This window comes from Podarcis filfolensis (assembly GCF_964270895.1).
Source record: "Podarcis filfolensis genome assembly, chromosome: 2".
Lineage (NCBI taxonomy): Eukaryota > Metazoa > Chordata > Lepidosauria > Squamata > Lacertidae > Podarcis > Podarcis filfolensis.
In genome coordinates this window covers 47,537,695-47,564,956 of record NC_139605.1, presented here as the reverse complement: position 1 = coordinate 47,564,956, position 27,262 = coordinate 47,537,695, and the positions used below count along the sequence as shown (strand labels likewise).

General features: G+C 41.0%; 1 protein-coding gene and 1 long non-coding RNA gene across 3 annotated transcripts in view; one reads left to right on the top strand and one right to left on the bottom strand.

Annotated features, from left to right (window-relative positions):
* Positions 1-27,262, top strand: part of ATG7 (autophagy related 7) — a 152,844-nt gene that overhangs the window by 22,106 nt on the left and 103,476 nt on the right. For both annotated transcript variants that reach the window (XM_083603356.1, XM_083603355.1), the window contains exons 15-17: positions 47-122; positions 4,127-4,207; positions 20,561-20,683. In XM_083603356.1, coding sequence (XP_083459482.1) covers positions 47-122; positions 4,127-4,207; positions 20,561-20,683 — 280 coding nt within the window. The remainder of the gene's footprint in view (positions 1-46; positions 123-4,126; positions 4,208-20,560; positions 20,684-27,262) is intronic.
* LOC310757866 overlaps positions 22,169-27,262 on the bottom strand; it is a 44,486-nt gene continuing 39,392 nt past the window's right edge. The window contains exon 4 of the long non-coding RNA XR_014545513.1: positions 22,169-22,775. This is a non-coding gene — a long non-coding RNA (uncharacterized lncRNA). The remainder of the gene's footprint in view (positions 22,776-27,262) is intronic.

Sequence of the window (27,262 nt, the reverse complement as noted above, 5' to 3'; positions counted from 1 at the left end):
ATAACTGAATACATCTCCTTTCTCTCCTCCCCCTTTTTTTTGTTAGTGGCTATGCCATTGCCAGCAGTAGTGATGACAGAATGAATGAACCTCCCACCTCTCTTGGGCTTGTGCCACATCAGGTTAGTAAACCAAAAATAAATGCCGTTGGCTTGCTATGTCCTGATATAGAAATGTGTCAAATAGACCCACTTGGCATATAACACTGAACCCATGGCTAAGCATGAGTATGCGACCGTGATGATACTCACAATAAAAGTTCTGGTTTCTTTGCACCTCCCTTGATCTGGCTGCTGCTGTGCCACCTGCAGCTAGGCCATGAGTTGCCTTAAGAGTACGAATCCAGGTTGGGATGTGGTATGTCTCCCCTGGAAGTAGTGAGAGGAGAGGGGATGTGGTCTGTGGAGGGTTCTGAGGGCTAGAGCTGACCTTGAGCCTGAGGTTCACCCCACCCCCTTACAGTGCCTGGAGGCGGTTGGAGGATGGATGGCGGCTAATGGATTGAGGTTGAATCCTGACAAGACAGAAGTACTGTTTTGGGGGGACAGGGGGCGGGTGGGTGTGGGGGACTCCCTGGTCCTGAATGGGGTAACTGTGCCCCTGAAGGACCAGGTGCGCAGCCTGGGAGTCATTTTGGACTCACAGCTGTCCTTGGAGGCATAGGTCAATTCTGTATCCAGGGCAGCTGTCTACCAGCTCCATCTGGTACGCAGGCTGAGAACCTACCTGCCCACGGACTGTCTCGCCAGAGTGGTGCATGCTCTGGTTATCTCCCGCTTGGACTACTGCAATGCATTTTACGTGGGGCTACCTTTGAAGGTGACTTAGAAACTGCAATTAATGCAGAATGCAGCAGCTAGACTGATGACTGGGAGTGGCTGCAAAGACCATATAACACTGGTCCTGAGAGACCTGCATTGGCTCCCAGTACGTTTCCGAGCACAATTCAAAGTGTTGGTGTTGACCTTTAAAGCCCTAAATGGCCTCGGTCCTGTATACCTGAAGGAGCGTCTCCACCCCCATCATTCTGCCCAGACACTGAGGTCCAGCGCCAAGGGCCTTCTGGCAGTTCCCTCATTGCGAGAAGCAAAGCTACAGGGAACCAGGCAGAGGGCCTTCTCGGTAGTGGCGCCCGCCCTGTGGAACGCCCTCCCATCAGATGTCAAAGAGATAAACAACTACCTGACATTCAGAAGACATCTTAAGGCATGACATATATATGACATATTAGTGTATTTTTGGTCTTTGTGGAAGCCGCCCAGAGTGGCTGGGGAAACCCAGCCAGATGGGCGGGGTACAAATGATATATTATTATTATTATTATTATTATTATTATTATTATTATTATTATTATTTCCAGCTAAATTATTGCACAAGGAGAATAAATGTTGCCTCTGCAATATAACTTCTTCCTCTTCCTTTGCCTTATTTTAGCTCCCTCAGCTGTCCCTAAATCTGCTTTAGAGGGTTGGAAGACACGCCCCACAAAGCAGATTTCAAGAGTGTAGAGGTGGAGGGTAAAGTTCTGCGGCAATTTCAGGAGACGTTCTGGGCATGCAGTGGTTTAGTTGGATGTAACCCAATATTGTTAACTAGTTGAATCCACTTCCTATGACATCCAGTGACCTGTTTATGCAAGAACTTTCCTTTTTAATTCTTGGTAATTTAGCTGATTATTATACTAGACTAGTTTTTGGGGTTTTTAAAAGTGCAATTACTATTGGGTTTTTTAAGTCACCAGTGGATGCTGCCTCTTAAGTGACCCCGACAATTCTCCTGTTACTTGTTAGTGCTGTTAACGTTTTCAAAACTACCCTTTTGCTCTTTTCAGCAAGGAAATAGATTGAGATAAGACTAGCTTGTAAAAGCTAAGTTGTACAGAGTGCTAAGAAATCATCAGGGTTTGTGTGTGTGTGTGTGTGTGTGTGTGCTTTCAAGAGTTGATTGTACAATGATGCATAGCTGCACTGCAACATGTTATCCTTTATGGTCAGTTTTTTCTTTTTTTCCTCATTGTTTTCACAAATGCTTTCCTGCTGGCTAAGAAGATGTAATACTATCCCACTTCTGTTTGCTGATACCATATCCATTTAGAATTAGGAGGGAGAGCTTTCTTTGGGTCAGAGCTCTCTCTTCTTATGCTTATCTGAATCAGGGCAGATATAGGTGGTGGACCAGAAGCTAATTAATTTGATATTTTCCTCTCATCGTAGTATTTTTCTTCTTGTCCTTTAAGGTCTTCTTGCTGTGAAGCAATCATCTTCTCTGAATGTTTCACAAACTGGACACAAATGCACATATCACAAAAATTATTAGTAAAATTATTTCCTTTTTAGCAGAGAATTTCTTCAGGGTTGTAACTCTGAACCTTCTGTGGCAGAGATTTGATTTTATTATTTGTTTGTTTGTTTGTTTGTTTGTTTCATTTGTTTATATTCTTTATTCATTTATTTCATTTATATCCCACTTTTTCCTCCAAAGAACTCAAGGTGGCATACATGGTTCTCCACCCCCCCTTCATTTAATGCCCAGTACAACCCTGTGGTGTAGGTTAGGTGGAGAAGCACTGAGCAGCCCAGAGTCACCCAGCTTCAAAGCTTCATGGCCGAACAAGGATTTGAACCCTTATCCCCCAGGCTGTTGTCCCACACTCTAACCATGACACCGCAATGGCCTGGGTGGGTTTTAATTTAGTCTTTAATTTTTCTTTTTCTTACTACATGCCCTCTTTAATATCAGCTCAGTTTATTCTTTGCCCACAGTTTTTGCTTCAGAATAAAATACCCACTGTTGTTTTGATAATTATTTTTTTTTTAAGATTACAAAGCAAGGTAGATAATAGTCTATTTAAAGAACCAGTTCAATAATTTTGTTTCCTTTAAAGACACTTCAGAATTAAAAGGGGTCATCCCTCTTGCACTGGCCATATTGGTGCAGGGTAAGATTTAGGTAACGTAAACAATAGCAATATATCAAATACTGTGATTGAAGTAAGAAGGCGTATGTCAAATTCATATAGGCTGATTTTCTGAATGTATACTTTAACGCAGTCATGTTCAGTCTGTTACTATTTATATAAGTATTTATATTTATTTATATTTATATAAGTATATTCTTAAAATAAGCTGGTTTATATAATAGTATATTATTTGCAATTCCAGTTGCAAAAGAATCTGAGCAAGGATACCATAATTTAAACAACAATGAACATGTAACTAGTGAGTTTGGGAAGATACTACAGTTTGCATCATGCAGTTAAAAGATTCAAAGATCGTTATCCTCCCCCCCCCCCCCCAAAAAAAAGACTTTTAGAATTGAAGTGTTTGATCCTTTACTCTTATAGGATTGGAAAAGATTAAAAGGGTTTGATAGATCTGTGGATGCTGTATTCACAATCAGAGTAGCAATTGAACTACTGTAAACAAATACCTGTAAGAACTGGTCCCGTGCTCCATTCTGGATTAATGATTCTGCTCAATCGTGGTTTGGTTTTTTTTAAAGAAAATGAAACCATGCTTTTAAGAACACACAGATGTCAGCCACAGAACTCTTGCTTCAGTGCGATTACTGCTTTAGCCACTGAGGAGGAAAGAGATAAAACTAAGAAAGGTGATCCCTTTTATTGGTCTACAGGATCACATTACCTTCTTTGTTTCTCCTGAAGGGCTTATTAAAGCTGGCTGGCTGACTGGAAATTTCAGTTGCACACAAAACTTCTGTAATACACAGAATTGGTTAGTATCAAGCAGCAGGAAACAGAAGTGTCTGCACCTTTTCCATTTCAGAATGGCTGCAGAGCAAGAACCTGAACAATACATTCAGTAGCAACAGTCGTCATGCTTTCTTCTTTTCTCTCAGTTGTTGCTTGCTGCAGTCAAGAAGTTTCAACTCCAGGTGGTGCTGTTTCTGTATACAGTGAGATAAATGTGCATGCTAGTCCTCCTACCTGCACAACCAAAACATATCATGTGCCAAGTCAGTTTCAGTAGAAAGGCCTCCTGAAGTCTGTGTACTTGTGCCACAAATAATGGGCATCTTGGCTATACTTTCTTCAAAAGATGGTGCTTGCAAAACTCAGCCAGCACAATATTAATATCATATTGCTGCCTATCTCTTTGACTTGCAGATTCGAGGGTTTTTATCAAGATTTGATAACGTCCTTCCCGTCAGCCTGGCTTTTGACAAATGCACTGCCTGTTCTCCCAGAGTAAGTTTGGTTTTTAATTTAAACTGTTTTTTCCTCAAAACAATGCTTCCGCTTTGTCACTGTTTCGTTTTTTTACATGCAACCCTTTCCCTTGTTTATTTTGAGATGTGTACTTTATGTCACTGTTGAGCATTGTGCTACTAACCAAACCTTTCTTAGCCAATATAATCTTAAATAATTTTCTACCCTCCTTTAAATATGGAATTTCCAAGTCAATTGTCTTAAATAAAACACCTCTCTTTTACCTGTACAAGGCGGTGAATAATATCTTCATTTTTTAGCTCTGCGTTGAATGAAAATAACCCTGCTGTAGTTACCATTGTTACAGGCAGTCATTTAAATTTTTTATAAAAAAATGTTATACACACACACACACACACACACACACACACACACAGTGGTACCTTGGGTTAAGTACTTAATTCATTCTGGAGGTCCGTTCTTAACCTGAAACTGTTCTTAACCTGAAGTACCACTTTAGCTAATGGGGCCTCCCGCTCCTGCCGCCACGCCACCAGAGCATGATTTCTGTTCTCATCCTGAAGCAAAGTTCTTAACCCGAGGTAATATTTCTGGGTTAGCGGAGTCTGTAACCTGAAGCGTATGTAACCCAAGGTACCACTGTATATGTATCCTTCACAAAGTCTTTCTAATGGAGGTGAGTCCAGCTGTCAGTGGAGGTGACCTGCCTCATTACCATCATCTTTCCTCCTTCCAAAGCCAGAATTTGTGGTGGCAAGTGGGAGTGCAGAAGGCAGGAAGACCAAAAGTAGCCAGAGTCAAAGCCAGTGCTAGCCAGAACCAACTAATTCTAGTTTTGAAGCCACCTTCCTCCCCGCTGAGGCAACACTTGTAGGAGAAAGAAGCTGACAGGCCGTGCAACCCCCCTGGATTGTTTGCAAGCAAGAAGGCAGACAGGTGGGGCCTGGCTGAGAGCAGGATGAGATTGTTGGTGCTCCCTTCACCCTAATACACTCAGATCCATGGTGCATCACTCTTTTTACTTTATAGAAGTGTGTGTCTTCACTGGCCCTTCTCCCACTTCCATGTCTCAGTTGATGTAACATGTACCTTTTTCCACTCCGTTCCAGTGATTGATAGTGCTTGAAGCTAAGTAATAATTGTCAAGTTTGTTGTTAAGCCACTTTGGATAAGCTTAGGAATGTGGAAACCTCTGTAGCATGGATCCTTTCCTTATCACTCTGGAAATGGCAGACATTGAATGTTGGTTGGAAAGAGCCCATCCCATAGATTCTTTCCCTGCTCGTTTTGTTCTAATTCCCAGGAGAGCAAATGTTAGTGTGGAAGGGAGCTCTAATGGACTCCCCTTGGTCCTATTCTTCTGTTGTTTCTAGAAAAGCATGGGGGAGATCATGTAGTATGGCAATTTCTGCACTTCTAAGATATTCTCCAAAGATGCCCGGAATCTGTTTGCTGAACTCCGCCACTTTCCCCTGTTGGCCTAGCCTCAAGCTCAGGGTGAAAATGAAAATCAGTACTAGCCAAAAGTACTACCCACTTGCTAGGGCTAATACAGTGGTACCTCGGGTTAAGTACTTAATTCGTTTCGGAGGTCTGTTCTTAACCTGAAACTGTTCTTAACCTGAAGCACTACTTTAGCTAATGGGGCCTCCCACTGCTGCCGCGCCACTGCTGGGCAATTTCTGTTCTCATCCTGAAGCAAAGTTCTTAACCTGAGGTACTATTTCTGGGTTACAGCGGAGTCTGTAACCTGAAGTGCATGTAACCTGAAGCGTATGTAACCTGAGATACCACTGTACTTTTATTATTTATACCCTGCCCATCTGGGTGGGTTTCCTCAGCCACCCTGGGCAGCTTCCAACAAAGATTAAAAATACATTAAAACACCAGTCATTAAAAACTTCCCTAAACAGGGCTGCCTTCAGATGTTTTCTAAATGTCAGAAAGTTGTTTATCTCTTTGACGTCTGATGGGAGGGCATTCCAGGGGCGGGCACCACTACCGAGAAGGCCCTCTGCCTAGTTCCCTATAACCTTACTTCTCTCAGGGAGGGAACCGCCAGAAGGCCCTCAGTGCTGGATCTCAGTGTCTGGGCAGGACGATGGGGGTGGAGACACTCCTTCAGGTATGCTGGGCCGATGCTGTTTTTTAAAATCTTATTGCAACTTTCAGGTATCAATTTCTGCCTTTATCTATCACTCGCTCCTGATTGTGCCCCCAAAAGAGGCTGATTGACCCTTACAGCTGGCTGGCCCCAAATGAACTCTTTAGCTGCCCCGTATTCATTTTCTCCTCTCACGCCCGGAAGCTCATTCCTTTTCTTCTTCCTTAATCCTTCTCTATCATACTTTGGCAATATAAACGACACATACATGCTAACCAGAGTACACTATGCAAACATGCACCAGTGTAATGAATTATTCTCATTATTTGGCTTCTTCTTACTCAGAAGTTTGACGTTTAGTGTAGACTAAATCAAACATACGTTCACAATCAGCCTTTGAGGCCTTCTCAGTTCTACAGCAGTTTTCTGGGGTAAGTCCATGTTTAAGCAATCACCTTGACTGGGATATACTGCTGTGAATGCTGAGTAGGTCTGACTCATAATCTGGCTCGCGCATTAAGTGCTATTATTTCAGTCATGCCAGATTCATTGCCGGCATTTCTCTTTAATTCCAGAAAACAACAGCACATCCTTCATATACCAATTTTAAATATCTAAGGCCTTCCAAGGTGGTTTTGGGGATTGGGTTGGGGTCAGGGACATAGTATAAGAAAGGCCTTATAAAAACGTGGAACCTTTCCTGCTATAAATTTGCCTGTTGCAATGGAATGCCTGTCAGTCTTGCTAATATAACTGCTGTACTTTGTCAAGACTACAATAACCTTCCTGACATTTGCTGTTCAAATTCCTCATAACGTATGACAGCATGAGCTGTGAGCCAGGAAGCCTCTGGTTCAAATATTACTTCATCTGTGAACATATTAAGAGGCCTCAGGCAAGCCGCCATTGCCTCCGTCCCAGTCCCTCCCCCTTCTGCTATGTGAGAATTAGCTTACATGACTGATACAACTGAAACGATAGAAATGCTTTGATTTTCTTTTCCATGCCCCTGCCCGAAGTGTGGAAGTAAAATGCAGATGGAACCTTTTCCCTGTTTCAGGTTTCTGGAAAAAAATTGGGAGGGATGGGAGAGATGTGTTAGGAAATGATTTCCTCATTGTGGTCATTTTAAGAGCCCTGCTTTACATAAACAGGTTTGATGATTTAATAAAATCTGACTTGAGTTTTAACAGCTGTGCTATTCCCATAGTGATCACTTTTCATGTGGTGAGAATATTAAATTACTTTTTCTGCTGAAAAGGTTGCTTCAAGGGTACATGTATTTCCTTACAGTATAAAAGTAACATTTATTTACATGTTCAGCTTGAATTTTTAGAATCAAAATATGCTTTGTTGCCTCATAGGATCAAGATTTCTGATGCCAATGACAAATGTAACTACGGCAGTTCAGTTCTGTACACTTTCCCCTCTCCATAATGCATTAAATTGTCGTTTCATTAAATTGTCATTTAATGCATAAAATTCATTGCATTAAATTGTCATTTCAATACTGACACTCCCCATGTTTCTGGCTGAAAGTTTCTTGGTGCTTGAAACTACGAATAATTTCTTAAAACTTTTTTTTTTTAATCATGCGATTTCTTTTAAAATCTTGCATCCATTTTTTCAGTATAGATATACAGCTGATAAGATATGAAAGGACCTGTATAGGCATCTTAAGAGATTCCATTTCATACTTATTCAGTTCCAGAAATTGCCCTGTTTTGGGGGGTATTCATGTTGCAACTGTGTCAGAAAGAGAACTGAACAATCAAGGTCCAAGTTACACTTCTGTCAGATAGATTTTCAGCTCCATAAGGTAACCAATGAGGAATTTTGATGTCCGCTGTGAAACCAGTACCTTAATTTGGGCCTGAATTTGTCTTCCATAATCACTGCCCTTATTAGCAGTACAACTGTTATGACTGGCATGACAAACCTCTAAGATTAGTGATCATGTGCAGCCACTTGGGTGATTGTTGCAAAACAGCGTAGTAAGTACCGTATTTTTCCCTCTATAACACGCAGATTTTTTCTCCTAAAAAGGAAGGGGAAATGTGTGTGCGTGTTATTGAGCGAATGTGTGGTCCCTGGAGCCGAAAAATCAGGCAAAAATCAAATCGCGCTTCACGGAGAAGGGAAATCTGAAAAGAGGAAGTGGCTGCTTTCCTGCATTCTGCCTCAGGGTCTTACTGCCCACCCTCCTCTGTTTCCTTGCTGTGTTTGCTGAAACGGAACAAAGAGCAGGGAAAGCCCCTCCCCTCCAGGCAAGCAGAGAGGAAAGCAGACTGTGTTCCTTCTATTTCCTCTCTGTGCTCCGGTGCTGCTGGGGGAGAGGGAGAGAGAGAGAGGGTGGGAGGGAGGGAGGGAGGGAGGGAGAGAGAGAGAGAAAAAGAAATAAATGGCTGGGGTGGGGGGAAACGTTTGCCTTTCTTTTCTCCCTCCCGTTAAATCCCTCTCCTGCATTCTTAGCCAGCTGCTTCTCTGCACACCACCTCATGTCCCTTCTTTGTTTTTCCTTCGCTCTCCATTTAAAATGTGGTTACAAAGCATGGATCCTCAGGATCTTTGCATTGGGTCACCCCAAATTCACCATCAGATCACATAGCATGTCCATGGCTACAGCCTGCACCAAAAAAACCACGCACCCACTGTTGCCTGGGGCTGCAATGGTGCAAAAATGTGGTTACAAAGCATGGATCCACAGGGATCCTCAGGATCTTTGCATTCGGTCACCCCAAATTCACCATCAGATCACATAGCATGTCCATGGCTACAGCCTGCACCAGAAAAATCACGCACCCACTGTTGCCTGGGGCTGCAATGGTGCAAAAACGTGGTTACAAAGCATGGATCCACAGGAATTCTCAGGATTTTTGCATTGGGTCACCCCAAATTCACCATCAGATCACATGTCTGTGGCCACAGCATGAAGCACAAAAATGATACATCCACTGTTTCATTCAGAATGTTTTTTCCCTTGTTTTCCTCCTCTAAAAACGATGTGCGTGTTATGGTCAGGTGCGTGTTATAGAGCGAAAAATACGGTATACCCAAGCTTCATTTGTGCCAGTGCTGAAGAGTGTTTCTGGACTGTTCATCAGGAATAACTGTAGCTTAATCTCAGCTGCTTAACCAACCGTATATACATCACCACCATAGAGTAACTAAAGCTAATTGAAGGTATCCTTTCCTCTCTTTTTTAAAAAGGTACATCCTGAATTTAGTACTAGTTTCTTTTTAAAAAGAAAATATGATTTAAAAAGAGCGGTTTAACACATGAGGCAAAAGAATCAACATGTATCTATACTGATACAATACATCTCTACTGATGTCTTGTGAGTCTTTTGAAAAGTCAGTAGGCAGAGATACAACGCAAATGGAATCACTGCAGTGTGGTTTGGTTATTTAAAGTAGTTATTAAAAAAAACTACACTAAAGAGATACGGAGATTACAACCGTCAAGCTTAAAAGAAACTGCGATATCACATTTCTGAAAATGTGAATAGTAAAAAGTAGAGCACCATTTCACAGTGCTTCAAAAATTTTAGTGCTTTGAAATTTATTTGGCTCCTTATGAAATATCAGTAATGGTACAAGGCACTGTAGGGTTTATTTGAGGGAATTCTTCATTCTTAAGCTATGATTCTAAACATAGCTGTTGACATGCAAGTTCAGTTGAAATTAGGGGTGCATACTTCCAAGTAAATGCATTCAGAACTGAGGTGTGATGTCTTCTATAGCATGCTTGATTTATTGTGCATAAAACATTGTGAATTACCAATTAATACTACGCTTATAAGTTGAAGGGATCCCTGACCGTTAGGTCCAGTCGCGGACGACTCTGGGACGCTCATCTCGCTTTATTGGCCGAGGGAGCTGGCATACAGCTTCCGGGTCATGTGGCCAGCATGACTAAGCCGCTTCTGGCGAACCAGAGCAGCACAAGGAAACGCCATTTACTTTCCCACCGGAGCAGTACCTATTTATCTACTTGCACTTTGACGTGCTTTCAAACTGCTAGGTTGGCAGGAGCTGGGACCGAGCAACAGGAGCTCGCCCCGTCACAGGGATTTGAACTGCTGACCTTCTGATCAGCAAGCCCTAGGTTCTGTGGTTTAGACCACAGAGCCACCTGCATCCCACACACATATATTTTTTACTGCAAAGGTTGCTTGAAAATTTTCCACAGCTTAGGACATGGAGGCTGTTCGGGTAAATGGAACAGTATTGGTAATGTTCCTAGTTGCAGGGGACTTGGAAATATTGGCAGTCAGTATGTGAGGCACAATTTTTGTGGTGCTCAAGATGCATTTATCCAGCATTTAGTGGGACAAAAGAAGAGTTAATGCTTCTTTGTGCCTACATGAGTGAAGATGGAAGAAAAAGTGGCATGTACGTCAAAACGATTTTGCCTTCCAATTTAAGGCCATCCAAGTTTGTTGTTAGGCAGAAAAAGGCTAGCCAAGTTTAAAATACTGGAAGGTCACTTTTCACCTTCCACAGACTAATACTGATGTTTTTCGTAGCTCTTATAACCAAAATAAAGATCTAGCAAATACATGAAGTTACTTCCTCCATGGATTTCAAATGTAACATAAGAACTGAATTACTCATACAAAGCCACTTAAGAGAACAAAGGCTTTGCAGCCTGAAAGAAAAGGAACTGTTATCCCATACTCTCATTCTAGTCAGTTGTGGGGAGGGGGAATTGCCTGTGCTTTTTTGAAAAGAAACACAGATGTATTTTAAAAGCCTTGGTTTAAAATGAATTCTCTGTAAAATGGTCCTTGACAACTCTCGATCATGTGTCATTTTGCACAGCTGAACTATCTAACAAATAGATTTGGTTCTTTACTCTGGGCATCTAGCCACTTATCCACACAATGCAAGCCTAGCTTTGTTTCACAGTGAAGACATTAATTTGAGTGCTTTCATCGTGTTTAAAAAAATTGGCTGTCCTTTTTAAGACCTTGCAGGAACTACTGGGACCTGGTTGTTGATAGCCATCTTACTCTGCAGTTTATATATACATATATAAGGTCTATTTGCAGTGTATGGCACAATATGGCCTGGTCCCCAGTCTGGGACATGAAAGCTGGTCACATAATTTTAAAGTGGTAATCTCATCCTAAGCAAGAAGAACATCTTGGCTCGTACGATTATGAGTTTTACTTGTAAATAAGAACAATAGTCCTGGTTTGGCTGAATTGCTAAACTGTAGTTTAGCACTACGTGAAAAAAAATTACCTTTTTCTCCAGTGAGGCCATGAGGAAAAAATCGGAAGAATCTGCTTTCTTGTTTAAGCTTAACCACACTTTGACATTACATCTGAATTGGGATCTTTGGTAAGTTTAAATTGTGCTTTATTGAAACAAGCCCAGATCAGTAACCACATTTGATCGCGTTCAGACATAATGACAAACTGCAGTTAATTTAAACTAGTAAATATATGTTTCTCATCTGCCTGTAAGTGGGAGGGAGGGGAGCATGCAATCCAGGGGCTCACTCAGGTTTGTTCACAGAGTTAATAAACTATGGTTTAGCATTACAACCAAACTATATAAAGCAAGGAATATAGTAAGGAGCTCCTGTGCTTAAGAAAATGCCATATTATGAAGGACACTGTAGCCTATGAAAGGGAATAGGGAATTAATTTATTGAACTTTGACGTCTTACATTATAGTGTTGTCTTTGTTTCTATTTAGCCTTTGAGCAGGGGTAGGCAACCTAAGGCCCGTGTGCCAGATGCGGCCCAATCGCCTTCTCAGTCCGGACCACGGACAGTCCAGGAATCAGTGTGTTTTACATGACTAGAATGTGTGCTTTTATTTAAAATGCATCTCTGGGTTATTTGTGGGGCATAGGAATTCATTCATATATTTTTTTCAAAATATAGTCCGGCCCACCACATGGTCTGAAGGATGGTGGACTGGCCCATGGCTGAAAAAGGTTGCTGACCCCTGCCTTTGAGTGTTCGTGTTGTTGGAAGATACCTTGAGACCAATTGATAGTAAAAGGCAGGGTAAAGGTAAAGGGACCCTTGACCATTAGGTCCAGTCGTGACCGACTCTGGGGTTGCGGCGCTCATCTCGCTTTATTGGCCGAGGGAGCCGGCGTACAGCCTCCGGGTCATGTGGCCAGCATGACTAAGCCGCTTCTGGTGAACCAGAGCACCGCACGGAAACGCGGTTTACCTTCCTGCCAGAGCAGTACCTATTTATCTACTTGCACTTTGATGTGCTTTCGAACTGCTAGGTTGGCAGGGTAGAAATGTTATAAATAAATACATGCAAAAGTGCACAGGAGAAGCACAATGACCAACATTGGTTTACTGCAAAGCAGCATTGGGAGAAGACAGTTTGGCACAGAAAAGAAGTAGGTGGAGATTTCTTAACCCCTTTCTAATTCAACATCTGATTATTATTATTGTCATCATCAAGAAATCTGAAAAATACGGAAATTAGGCTGCCTAGAATTGGAGAACTGGAAATATGGCAGCTGTACTAGAAGGACTGAGATGATTCTAGAACTGAAACCAAGTGAGCTATTCTGACATTGAATGAACTGACACTCACAAGGAGGCTCGGAAGGAATTGGGACACGTATGTTTGGCAAAAGAGAGCCTTACAGTTTAAGGACTAGTGAGAGTTCTGCCAGGGATGATTCCTTCAGCATTTGCTGGGTGCCTGGAAGCTGAAATGTGAAATCCCTTCTTTTCAACTGTGCCAAGTTTAAATGGGATTTCCAAGCCTAAGAACTCTTTTATGGCAGATGTGGTCTTCCCCGTGGCAGCCCCTAAGCTGTGGAATTCCCTCTCCTCAGAGGTGTGACTGGCTGGCAACTTCATTATGTACAGTAGCTCTTGTCGTATGCTGATGGTGCACCTCTTTACCATGGCCTTGGAAATCTAAGAGATTCAGGGTCCATCTTATTCTCTTGACTGTATTTTTAAAAAAACTGTAAAATTCTCAAGGGTCTTCCAGCCAAGAAGAACAGCTTTTCAAGGGCTGCAGACAGAACGGCGTTGCGGGGAAGCCCTGTTCCATTCATGGAAAGAAAGTTAGGATCCAAGCCATTGTTGAGTGTGACACTGCAAGGAGCGGAACAGCTAAACAAAGAATTCAGTTTTAGCAGATGAGTAACACACTTCTGCTCCACAGAACTTAAAAGCAATTTATTTATTTATTTATTTATTTAGTTCTGAGACTTTAAAAAGCTTTCAGATACGTAAATTAGATAAGTCATTTATGTTGTTGGCAAACGTACAGAGATAGAGATTATGAAAGTTAAACCTGGGATTGAGAATTTGGCTGCTTTAGTTTCTTCTCTCTCTCTATATATATATATTTCTACATTTCTAATTTGGAAGGTATTTGTCACTTAGGGCTTTCTTTTAAGAACTTTGAAAGGGGAAGATCACAGTTCTTTCCTCTCTGTTCTCCTCTGTTCTTTTTTTTTTTTAAAGAGCAAATCCTTTGATAAATCTTTTTCTGGCACAATATTACATTAACATCCTTACGTTGTTAGGAACGTGTAATCTAATTCTCTTTAATTAAAGCCGGAAAAGGTTTCATTTCAGGCTTTGGAAAGTGGTGTTCCATTAGGGGGGAAAGGAACTGGTATTGCCTTAGAGGTGTTGGGTAAAAATCACTACCATTGTTCTTCCTATAGATAAAGGGGGGGGAGCCCTCCAAAGTATTGCATATACTATTATGATACAATAAAAAGAAAATAAACCTCTCCTGAGGCATTTTTGTGATAACACTTTGGTCAACTTATAGTAAAAGAAGAGGAACTGTGATGGGAGTGGAATACAGTGGTACCTCGGGTTACAGACGCTTCAGGTTACAGACTCCGCTAACCCAGAAAAAGTACCTCAGGTTAAGAACTTTGCTTCAGGATGAGAACTGAAATCGTGCAGTGGCAGCAGGAGGCCCCATTAGCTAAAGTGGTGCTTCAGGTTAAGAACAGTTTCATGTTAAGAACGGACCTCCAGAACGAATTAAGTTATTAACCCGAGGTACCACTGTATTTTGGGCTGAAGGGGGGGGTATCACTTTGTACAGTGGTACCTCTGGTTACGAATTTAATTCATTCTGGAGGTCCATTCTTAACCTGAAACTGTTCTTAACCTGAGACACCACTTTAGCTAATGGGGCCTCCTGCTGCTGCCGCGCCACGGCGGCAAGATTTCTGTTCTCATCCTAAAGCAAAGTTCTTATCCCGAGGTACTATTTCTGGGTTAGCGGAGTCTGTAACCTGCAGCGTATGTAACCCGAGGTACCACTGTACTCATTTATATTTACTTTGTATACTGTTTGTAACCCGAGGTGTTTGTAGCCCGAGGTACCACTGTACTTGTTTACATTGAATGACATCCTTTTGAAGCTCTTCACAGTTGCTTTTTGTTTTAATCACCAGGAAGAGTGAACATTAATAAAAATTAAAGTGGACCCAGGGCTGTAGAAATCCTGAGGAAAAGTTGAGAGCATTGCTTGCGAGAACCTCAAACTTTTGGGGGCTTGTACAGGCAGAGCTGCTAAAGTTAGATGAGTGCTGCATGTTTTTAATCCACCCAGCATGGATGGCATGAAACTCTTTTTCCATAAGAATAATGAACAGAATAGCCCTGCCAGGAAATAGGGCCAGCATATGGCTCTCTTGAGAGTGTTGCAAGCCAGAATGACACAAATGAGTGATACTTGAAACTTATAACGAGCCTTTCAATCCAAAAGTGGAAACTGAAATGAAACAAGATGGAGGAGAGAAGCCTCAGTGCCTTGGCCAGATACCTTTCTGAGCACGCCATACAGTAGGCAGATATTTCTGCTTGCCATCAATCACACTGCAAAAATAATCCGCCATGCACTTCAGTATTGACATTTATGAGCACTTTTACTGTCACTCGGGAATAGACCAAACACTTTCATATCACTGCAGATCTTCTTACTGATACCAAAACAACAGTCTTTCATATAGATGGATTAATAACAGGAAGCTTTTATAGTTGCCACATCCAAGGGTATTTTCTTCCACACACTGATTGTTTTTTATTTAAAATAGTTATTGCAGGAAAGTGAGGAGACAGTTCTACATCCACAGGTTTGGGTAGTGCAGCCAAAAATGATGCCATAGCTGACTTGTGGTTGGTAACTCTCCAAGTATTTCAACATAGACCTCCCCATCCTCTTTCCCTCCTGCTCCCCTATTTCCTGTTTGCACCTGGCTTGCAGTCGGTTTCACAAGCTTTATTTTTATTATTGTGGCCATAAAGCTATGTAGTACATTTATAACTACAATAAATATAAAGGCAGTTTCATTTCTGCACTTGCGTATTCTCGTAATTATTAACGGTGAATCCAACAAGTCAGTTGCCAGATTTAAATTTTTCAAATTGTTTCTGAGGCAGAGGGTGTGGTCTGTTGAGATTTGGCCTAGCCATCAGGCAACGGAGCTTTTGCTGGCTGTCTCACGCATTCCACCTGTGATGCTTCCTGTGCCTTTCACTGGTCCAGTCTCTTCCTAGCATATATACTCTTTTCCCCATGGCAGCTGGGTCTGTCATAATTCCAAATGCTTAATAATTGCTCAAAAAACAACATTCTTTTGTATTCGCCCACATACATTGGGCGGAATAATTGCCTTGTCAACAAATATCTTAGTACACCGTGTGGTGTGTGGCATAAACAAGTAGAACTGATCAGATTTTAACAAGCAGATTGAGCACAAATCTAGCACAAAAGTGTACAGGCGTGTGGAAATTACCACAGCTGGCTTTGATTCTGATGCTGTCTTCTACATAATAAGAGTAATTTTTAAGAACACATGGTCTAAGAGAACTAGGTTCTGGATTACATACCTTGCAAGCTAGATCCTATTAGTCATAGAACTGTGGAGTTGGAAGGGACCATGAGGGCCATCTAGACCAGCCCCATGCAGTGCATGAATATTTTGCCCAATATTTTGTGACTCGAACCCATGACCCTGAGATTAAGAGTCTCATGCTTTACCAGCTTCGTTTATCCAAGGATAGGGATAATGTCTGGATTCTTTATTGACCTGAAAAATTGTGGAAGTATTTTGAAAAAAATATATGTAAACCCTTTATTTTTGTGTTGAAGTAATATTCAGCTAGGAAGAGTCTCATCTCCTCATTAGCCTTGAAATTGTGAAATATCACTATCCCATATTTTCCAGCAGGAAGTATTGACATGTGTTTTGATTAAATACAGTGTTTCATTTTCATAGCTTCTTCATTCAGCTGCTAGACTGAATCATCTCACTTGTTCTCACACAGCTCCTCAATTACTTTGATATACTGGGCATATATGGTAAAGCATTCTGGGTAGTATTTGGTGCACTCCTTCCGTCGGTGCAATGTCTTTTGGCTGTGTAACAGAATTTCTTTTCCCCTTCCCCCTAATTCTGTTCTGTGGGTTGCCCCAACCCTGTGGAGCAGCTTTGGGGAAGCTGCATGGTGCACAGGGAGGCAGGGTTGTATTTGAGGGAAGCAGTTCCATGTGGTCAGAGAGATAACCTTCTCTGCTATCTAATGAAAATTTCCCCCCTCTGAAGCAAGTGACCTCTTAACTTCCATAATCACCAGCCAGCATGACCAGTGCTCAGGGATGCTGAGAGTTGCAGTGTCCAACAACATCCAGAACTGTAGTTTTCCCATCCCTGCTTTAGGAGTAATTCCCAATTCACCCTGGTAGGTATTTCCTTCAAATTTTCAACAGGGGAGGAATAGTTTAAATCGGTTATCAGCACCACCATTGCAGCAGATACAGTTTGAATGTTCTAAAACATGCCCATTAAAAATGCAAAGATGCATTTAACCTCAATTGTAATTTGGTCCAGATACTCAGTAATGAGGAGCCTCTGAGTCTTGAGACTGCACTCCTAAGGGGAGCTAGAAGTTCCAAAGTTGCATTTTTATGTTGTGGTTAAACTAAAAAAAATGCCCAGGAGGCAAAAATTAGCTGAGTTGTCGAAATGAATTCTTCCACTTCCAGATGCAGTAAATGTCCAAAACAAATATACCATGCTATGAACATCAACTCAGGTGTATGGATGCCTCTGAGAAAATGAACCATATCAACGTATATAAGCAAGGCATAGCTAAGGTGTCAGAGAGAGAAAGCGAAGGCAGCAGGGTGAGGGGAGATGTAGAAATGCATATGTGAAATAAAGCAGGGCGGCTTATGTGCACAATTCAGCCAATGAAGGCTGAATACTAGGCCCAGAGGGCAAGAAAGAGCTGGAAAGGTTAAAACCATGTTCAAGACTGCAGTTTGAAACTTAGGGAATAGATGTATGGCTAGATGCCAGTGTTCCCTGGCTCTGACAGGAACACCATCCAAGGAATGGAAATTCAGTTCTCCAGGGGTAAACCCAGAAGCATAACAGGGCAAGAGTAAAACCAGAGATCTCCTGAGCATAATCATTTAAGCTTTTAAGGGATTACTTCAACATAAGGGGGGAAATAACAAACTCAAAGTTTGTCGTTATTCCTCCCTGCCCTTGCTTTTCCTTGGGTTGGAATATGTGAAACATCTTTATATCCAAGCTGTTGTTCCCTGCACTTGGCTGATACGCTAAAAATCCTCTCTGCAAGAAGAATGTGCTTCCATATGCAAGGGGGCGGAGAGAGGCGTTTTTTTACCAGTTTCCGCCCACATGCTATAGTCCAGTGTCTTGCATCACATTCTGTTCTGGAGGGTTCCTTGCCCTATGGAGCAGCATTTCAATGGGTTTGGAGGACTATAATGTGGGAGGAACTAGTTAGCCCTCCCGCCTACAATGCTATATGGAAGTCCCTTCTGCTCACACATTGGATCTCTGCGTCCGATCTGTTAAAAATTGTGTTCCTGTGCTTTGTGCTTTCTTTATCCGTGTGTATTTTTGTTTCAGAGTGATGCTAGTGTTTTGAAAGCAGGCTTGTCTTTTGATTCTTGCATATCGATAACCAAAATCTGGCCTGAATTTTTATGTGTTCTGTGTTGTTCTTCCAACGAAATAGATTAACATCAACATCTTTGAGAGGATGATAACTGGCAGCTCTGGAGTTTGTAGACTGACTTCTGTGTAGGGCATGCTCTATATAGATACATCTGGTTAGGTTGTTAAATAACTTCTTAGAATACTGGAAGGTAGTTTTAAAATCTACCGACCTCTCTAAGATAGTAGAATTAATTTGCTTTGTGTACATTATACCATCATAACATTAAGACAATCCAGTGGGTGGGAGCCTGTTACCTTTTCTCTTCCAACGTTTGCACCTTTGGGTTCTGCTTTATCCTCATCACCATTCTTTGAATTCAAGCAACAATTAAGATGTCTCGAGGCACTGCAGTTGTGTGGAGAGGTTGCAGCTCCTGTAAGCCATCCAGGAAGGCTGAGCATTGCTATTCATCTCCACAAAACTTTTATGCATATATATTTCCTAATCCTTCTGTATATTTCAAAGTCCCTGCTTTAGCAGTGTCTTAGCATTATACCTCCTGTGGGCCTTAACTCTCTGTTCCATTCATCTGTGTTTTCCTCATACCTAGCTCTTTCACTCAGTTTATAGAGCCAATTTTCCTTCAAGCCTTTTTTCAACACCCAATGAAGTTTTATTGATGCCTTTCCTGAGCTTTTCTGGCCTCATACTATCCTTCTTTCCACCTGATATTGCCCTCACCCCCCCAAAAAAAAAATCCAGCCTGAGCTTGTTATTTATTCCTGTTTTATCCATTTCTAACTAATCAAGACAAGGGCAGTCTTATTTCTGTGTTTTGAATAACATGTATCAAGCTGTTGGCGCTGCTCTGGGTGACCACAAAGGATAGGGCCTTCTCTGTGGTGGCACTGCATTTAAGGAATTTGCTCCCAGATCAAATCCACTTGTGCCCATCTGATTACTTTTGTAAGTCACCTTGGAGGCCCTGGGCCAGATTTAACCAACCCTGTGCGCTAGCAGAAGCCAGCACAATGGGGCTTTCCCCACCCCCACCCCCATATCTGCTCTGGAGGTTCAAGAGAAACTTCACAGCAGTGCACAGAGGGGAAACAAGGGAGATCACTCCATCTGGCAATCAGAAACGCTTGTACTGATGGAATGATCAAATCAACTCCACCTTCTATGACCAAAGGTAGGATAAATTATATTTTAAATTAACGTTAGGTTATAGTGGTGGTACTTGAACTGTTCACAATTTATTCAAATTTTGGGCCATTTATTTATGATGCTGAGAGCAGCTTACATTTGGTTCCCAAGCGTGTCCCCTCCCCCCCCCCCAGGCACCTTAGAAAGGCAGACCTGCTTAGCTTCAGCGCTGGACAGGATAACAGCAACACTTCCTTAAGTCAATACTGATTTGTCTCCCTCTCCCTTTCAAAGAAAACCTCTGATAATAGTGTCTGCTTTTATATGCAGCACAAAAACTTGTTGCTATTTCTTTGGAAATTATACTGCATTTTTCTGCCTCCCCATTCTTACCATGCACATTACCTGGAATACAATTTGACTAGGTAGCTGTGCTACAAGATGGAAACCTGGCATTAGGTTTGATTCAGGATCCTGGACTCCTTGTGTAATTAGCTGTATAATGCTGTCAGCTAAAAACAATCAACACTGGCTGCAGATTTGCAAATGAATGGTTGCAGCTGAGAGAGATTCCTCTGAGTTTCCTCCTTTAGCAATGCAAGGCCTAGCTGGATACTTCTGAAGAGATGAGCAAGCAACAGGAGGTATATGACTGTTTGAAGACTCATACTTAAATAGGATTGAATTTCATGTATTGAAGGCTAAATTTCGGGGGGGGGGGTTAAGTAAAATATCCTGTATGTAAGCTGTTCTCTGGGCTTCTTTCATTCATAAATTAACTGAGATAATGTTTGCATTGCAGCTGTATATAAATTGCACTGGTTGCAAGGGAGACTGCTGAGTTTCACAAGTGGCTGTGAATATCGTCATTATTCATTTGCAATGTGTCTCTTCTTGAAATGCCGAGTATTGCAGTATGTATTTAGGTAGTGTTAAATTAATTTTATTGTTCATTTTTGGCATAGGCAAAAGTAAATCTATATTGTACAATATAGAAGATTAAACTAGGAGGATGTGATTTATATGTTTATTTTATTATTTTGTCCATCTTTTATTAACAGCCAGGTGTTTTGTTTTGTTTTGGTCTGTTTTGTTTAAGTTTGTTTTGGGATTTGATTCTTGTACAACAACAAAAAGGAGTAACACCCTTCCCTCTTGTCTTTTGTTTTGCAGGTCCTTGAGCAGTATGAAAGAGAAGGCTTTAATTTCTTAGCAAAGGTTTTTAATTCTTCACATTCCTTCTTGGAAGATCTCACAGGTCTGACTCTGTTGCATCAGGAGACCCAAGCTGCTGAGGTAAGGTTCTTCAAAGTGAATCAGTTGTTATAGGAGCAGCATTTTTGAATAAAATGCACACACACACACACACACACGATCACATACATACACCTATTACTCAAAAACTCTTATGCTGCTCTGTTTGTGTCCGTACGCCAACCGTGAGAATTAAGTAACAGTTGCTGTTCCACAACAAGAGTTCCTTTACAATTGTAAGGAAAATACAATGGAGGAAAGTTGTTTCTTTCATCACCTGGATGCAAGCTTCCCAGAAACATGTAGTTGGCCCAGTATTGGAAATGGGATAATGAAGCTGACAGATCCTCACTCTGGCGTTGCTTGGAATATCAAGCCAGGTAAAAAGTGAAGAAGGGAGTCAGGGCAAATATCAGCATTGAGTCCTACCTGGGTGCTAGGCCCATGGCAGCCGCTTAAGAATGCCAGGTGGCAACACTGGCCTGGTGTAGTTGCCTCAGTTTTATTATTAGATGTCGCAGTTGACTTTGCTGTTGACCATTATAAACTTCAATTTTTTGGTATGATTTTATAAAGCTCTCTTCAACTGCGGATTAATGTTGAAGTCTGACATTTTTTGTAACAGGAAATTGGTTTGAAGTTATGACCAGAGAACAGTTATTAGAGTGCAATTTATCTCCTCAAAATATGGATAACCACAACTTTTTCCACTGTTGCATGACTCAAGAACTACTTTGTCTATTTAGCTTCAAAATGTGCTGTGGAAGAAGTATTATTTCCCCTGAGAAAAGAGGAGGGTCAAATATCAGCCGGTTAGTTTCTCTAGATGTGTCTGGAGGCATTGCTACTACAATCAGCCAGTGTGACGTAGTGGTTAGAGTGTTGGACTAGGGCCTGGGAGACCTAGGTTTATACCGCACTTGACCACAAAGCTCACTGGTTGACCTGAGGCTGAGAGAATGTGACAGGAGAAACATACCCCACAGGGTTGTTGTGAGGATTAAATGGGGAGGGGGGAACCATGTACCCCACCTTAGAGAAAGCTAGGTTGGAAATTTAAGAATAATTAAAATTGATAAACAGTAAAAGGACAAGGATAGCACTCTGCTAGAAACAGCTGTTCTCTCAGCAGAGCCAATGAAATAGCCCCGCTTCCATCTCTCTCTATTCTAGCCTAATGGAATGGCTGCTGTTAGGTGAAAAATCAGTGGAGGGACCAGCCTGATGGAGCTGGTCTTCCTAGCAGAGCCAGTGAAATGGCCCTCCAGCCTGCCTTCTTTGGGAATGGCTAGTAAAAAAGGGAGGGAAAGGAAACGACAAAGGAAATAGACGAAGAGTTATCTGAATCACAGGTGTAGAATTCATTGTGTAGATTCAACATTACAGACACACCATGATCAAGCAACTTATTGTAAACTAGGCATGCCTCTAATTTACAAAGTTGCTGCCTGCTCAAATTTTTTAGCCCACTCTGCAAGGCATTCCCCTTATTCATGCTGAGCTACTCCAGCAATTAAAGTGAAAAACAATAGCCTGCCTACTTACAGAGGAGCTCTGGGTCACCATTACATATTTGCATAACTTTTGATTAGGCTGCATGCAAAAACTTGAAATGGCAGTTTATTCATCGAGTGAAACAAGCAAGGGTTGTTGCTGACATAGCCATTCATGCAAGGACTTCTGCTCGTTCAATGGAAGCTCTCCACCTGCTCCCCCCTGCCCCCCACATCATCTTTCAGAGGATTGAGGGGACAGTTTTGGAGAGCGTGCAAAGAAAGAAGAGGGAGGGGAAGTTCTGCTGTGCAAGCAGAACTTGTACAAATGGAAGGCCACAACCCCCAAAGTTTATATTAGGGGTTTAGAAATGACAAGGTATCCTAAAAATGCCAGTAAATATGTCTTACTCTCACATCTGGTTTTAATCCGGCAGGAAGTCATTACCAAAAAAAGCTAGAGAATTTCATTGTATCTTCATCCTGGCTTTATAATGCAATAGCTGTTGAGGTCAACTCCCACTTCATCCCAAGTGGCCTTGTTTGCATTGAAGGCTGTTCACTTGGGGAACTTCTTCTGCTTGCTCTCAATACTTAGCTGATGTGGCTGGTCTGTCTCCATATATACCTAGGGTTTATAGCTAGTTCAGAGAGAAAGCATATTAATAGTCTCTAGTCAGGATGCTGAGATGGGATAAGACAATCTAGATTCACATTGTGCGAATCATACCGTCTGACTTTTGAAACAGACTCTTAAAATTCTTTACATATTAAAAGTGTTGGAGGGAGTGTGTGTGTGTAATAATAAATATCATATATAAATCAGTACTCATTGATGTATAAGCCTTTTGCTTTATTCTGTCCTCCTTTCTACTTCTGCATCCCGCCATTTCTTCCTCCAAAATGACTTTATTTCCTCTGTGCTAAAACCCTCATCTTTCTTCTAAAGGTATCTTATTTAGATTATTATAGTATCCTCTTCCTTGGCCTTCCCTCCAACCGCCTGTTCTTAGTAAACTAAAGAACAAAACAAGAAAACTTGCAAACTCTCTGAAATGAATTAATTAATTTAAACTGTTGGAAACAGTAATTGAGAGTAAGCTGCTTGGAATCTGTTTCTGGAAAAGTGATTAGAAAGTTTCTTGTATTTTCCTTCTAGTAAAACGTCTATTCTGCAAGGTGTGGTGTGTGCAGCAGAGAATGTGTTTCAGTGCCCATATAGTCTATATGTGGTATATTGCATCTCTTTGCCATCGAGTTTCATTTTGAATTTTCATTGCACTTTCCTATAAGATAATCCTGCTAATGTAGTCACCTACCACCCTCACCTGAATTCTTTTGAAATTCGATCATGATACATTCAGTAGAGCTGCAGTTCATTTTCATCGAATTTAATAGGCTTGTCGTTTCCTCAGAAGTGATAATCAGATCAGAATGTCTGTGGCAAAGGTGCCATATATAATTTTAATAGCAAGAGGGGGCAATTGCCCTCATCTCCTGCCTGTGGGCATTCTGTAGACATCTGGTTGGCCTTTGGGGGAACAGAATGCTGGGCTGGATAGGCCTTTGGTCTGATTCTTCAAGGTGGTTCTTAACATCTTTCTTTATGCTTGTCTTACAATTGGTATGATAAATCTTCTGGTACCAGCCTTTGTATTTCTTATCAAATTACACGAATGTAAGTGAAATTCTGAGTTGGGGGGGAAATTGGTTGTACTGAAGGACTGCACAGACAGAAGGTATGTAATGCTCTGAAATCTGCTGCACATGGCATTAACTTGGTGAATTTACTTAACGACTCTGCTCTTCTAGAGTGTTTGGTTCACTTTAGAGCAGCACCCTGTCTCCTTGTTCCTTGTCCACTCTGTTCACATAGAATATTGTTTTCATTTTAGATGAAGCGCAGAGCTCTTGCCATCACGAATAATGATATTTGTAGCTTCTACCCTGTTAAATGAACAATTGTGCCAGTTTCTTGACTGTGATTATTTTGCCCAAGAGATTTTTAGTCACCAGTAAGAGATGGTTCTAGACACTGGAAATAATTGGCAGTAATAGCAAAGATAGATAAGCTTACTTGATCCGTTGAAGCTTTTAACAGATCAGTTTTTGTAGCAGAGCAATTACTGAAGGATGGAAAGAAAAGACAACACCAATAGCTAATGTGTTCTGAGTCTCAGCTTTTTGTCACAGGGAAAAATGAAGGCGGATTCTTCCCCTTCCCTCAATTAAAAGTCTTCATGTAATTTTGGAACTTTAGTAGCTTATTTAATCTTTAGAACGTACACCGCACCCAAAGATTAAGGGTCATAACCAATTCCTAGTCATACTGACCCATTGTAATCAATCGATTAAGTCTACTCTGAGCATGACTTAATTGGATACCACTGTATAAGTAATTCCTTGCACTGGGTTTTGAACATAAATATATTTGAGAGGTCTTTGCATCCCACACTCTGTTCCTGGTTTTCATATCTTTTCACCTCTTCATTCAGAACTTTTAATTTGTTTTCAGTGGCAGAGGGTGTTGAAAATATTAATTGACTCACTGCCTTCTGAAATATTACAATAAATGCCGCTGGCCTTTTTGCCAAGGTAAAGCTTAGAAACATGTTCTTTCCCTCCAGTATACTTGTAATAGTTCTGAGTTGTCTCTGCCTCCAGTATTGTTTCACTTGTCAGTAAATGAAATGAAATGATCTGTTGCAGGCTATGGAATGGATTCAAAGACTCCTGTACATGAGTGGAAGGCATTTTTGTGCTCAGATTTTCTTCCCAAGTTGCTGTCCTGTTGTGTACTGTTATACAGAGTCTCCCAATCATCTGAAATGCTTTTGGGGTGGGAAGGTAGCATAGGAGGAAACTGGCACCTCCTTTCCCCATGCATGGTGTCTGTCATTTTATGCTTGAAAATGTTTTGTATTCAATCTGTAGTAGAGAGCTTCATATATTATACAATATTAAGAGAGAAAACTTTGAAGTGTCTTGGAAGGAATTAAATTGTTTGTAGGCTTCAACTTGGCGGAAAGGTTAGCAGCATTTATTGCAATATTTCAGAACACAGTGAATTAGTTAACATTTTCAACAATGTCCATATCTCTCCACTTGCCCAGAGGGATCTTTGGACCCAACCCTTTGTGATCAAATTCTTACTAAAAACTTGACTAGAACTATAGTTTAGAAAGGTAAAGTATTCTAGTACTTAGGCTGTAGAGTCAGAGACAAAATGCCATACATCTGTTTAGTAGTAATACCTCAAAGCCAATGTTGTATGTACTATAATACTAGTTATACTGTAACATTTTATGTAACAGTAATATTATATAACAGTGTAATAGTATAACAACTAGTACAGTGGTACCTCGGGTTACATACACTTCAGGTTACATACACTTCAGGTTATATACGCTTCAGGTTACATATGCTTCAGGTTACAGACTCCGCTAACCCAGAAATAGTACCTCGGGTTAAGAACTTTGCTTCAGGATGAGAACAGAAATTGTGCTCCAGCGGCGCGGCGGCAGCTGGAGGCCCCATTAGCTAAAGTGGTGCTGCAGGTTAAGAACGGACCTCCGGAACAAATTAAGTACTTAACCCGAGGTACCACTGTATAACAAATACTATAACAAATGTAATAGTAATACTATAACATTGTATTACTACTACTACTATTCATTAAATTTATATACCACCCTTCATCTGAAGATTGCAGGGCAATTTACAGTATAAAAACACAAAATACATAATACCTAACATAACAAAAAATATATGCCCCCATTTCATTGGTGAGATTCTGGTCTACCATCTTGCTGTCTCATCATTGCATTGATCATATATGGAGCAAAGTGCATTTTTCTATTTTTGCACTTAGACCATATGTTGCATTTGTAACAGAGTGGCTAGGGAAACCCAGCCAGATGGGCAGGGTATAAATAATAAATTATTGTTGTTATTGTATTGCTAATAAATCACAGAGACAACTTGCTCTAGGGCCAAAATTATTGAGAGATGCTTTTTTGTGCCCTTCCTTATTTCTGTCACTTTGGTATGTTGTTTATTCTTTTGAATAATATTTCTTCCCTCTACAACACTGTTATTTAAACAGTTGGCTTTGCCTGCCCCCCCCCCCCGTCCTCTATTGCCTCGTCAGTGTGTGATTAAAATGTATTTGGTCCACATGTTCAGGTGTCTCTACTTTTTTAAGAGGCCTTCGTATACATGGAAAATTAGCATGTCAGTGGGGGAAAAGTGTTCTAGCTTAGTGTGTCTTCTTATGTGCATTTTCAGTGCAGAGAAACCTCTAATGTGCAATCTGCGCTAAGACTTTTTAAAGCAAGTAAGGAATGTTAATTGAAAGTATGTGAAAAATAAATATCACATCTGCAATTTGTCAATCATTGTCATATTTTTAAAAGAACCACAACAAATCCCTACCCGCCCATCTTTCAGCTATATCAGACATGGCCTCCTCTCTGAAATTTATGTTTGCATTTTTAAAGGTTATGTTGTTTTTGCAGTAGTAGCAATAGTTTAGTTTAGTTAATTTGGTCTAGAGACCATAAATGTCAGATACCGAGCTGGGTTATCAAGATAACCACAACATGCCTGCACACAGATTGTGCATTTTAAAATAAATAAATAAAATGATAACAAAAAAAATAAAATCCACTATCAACAATAATTTAAATACTGACAGTTTTGATTCAGAACTCTGATGTTCCCTTTAACAATTGTATTTTAGGTTTGATTGCTACTGGAAGTAATGTGGCTGGTTTTTTGGAATCTTAGGGTTGGAATCAGCCATTAAAACGGAAACATAAAATTCAGCTGAGTTCCCAAAATGTAAAGAAAGTACTGGGGAGGGAAATTGTGATATACCCTTATAAAAAGTACAGTATAGGAGAACATACACTAGCATTTTAACTGAGCCATTTTTCCAGGACAAACTCTCAAATACCAATACAGTCTCGACCTTTCATAACTGTAACAACAGCAACAAGAATAAAATATTTATATGCTGCCCATCTGATTGGGTTCCCCCAGCAACTTTTTTATTATTTTCAATGAAAAAGATCTGGTCACTTGATGACATGTGATTTGCTTTGGGTGATGCTCGAGGGTTGGTAAT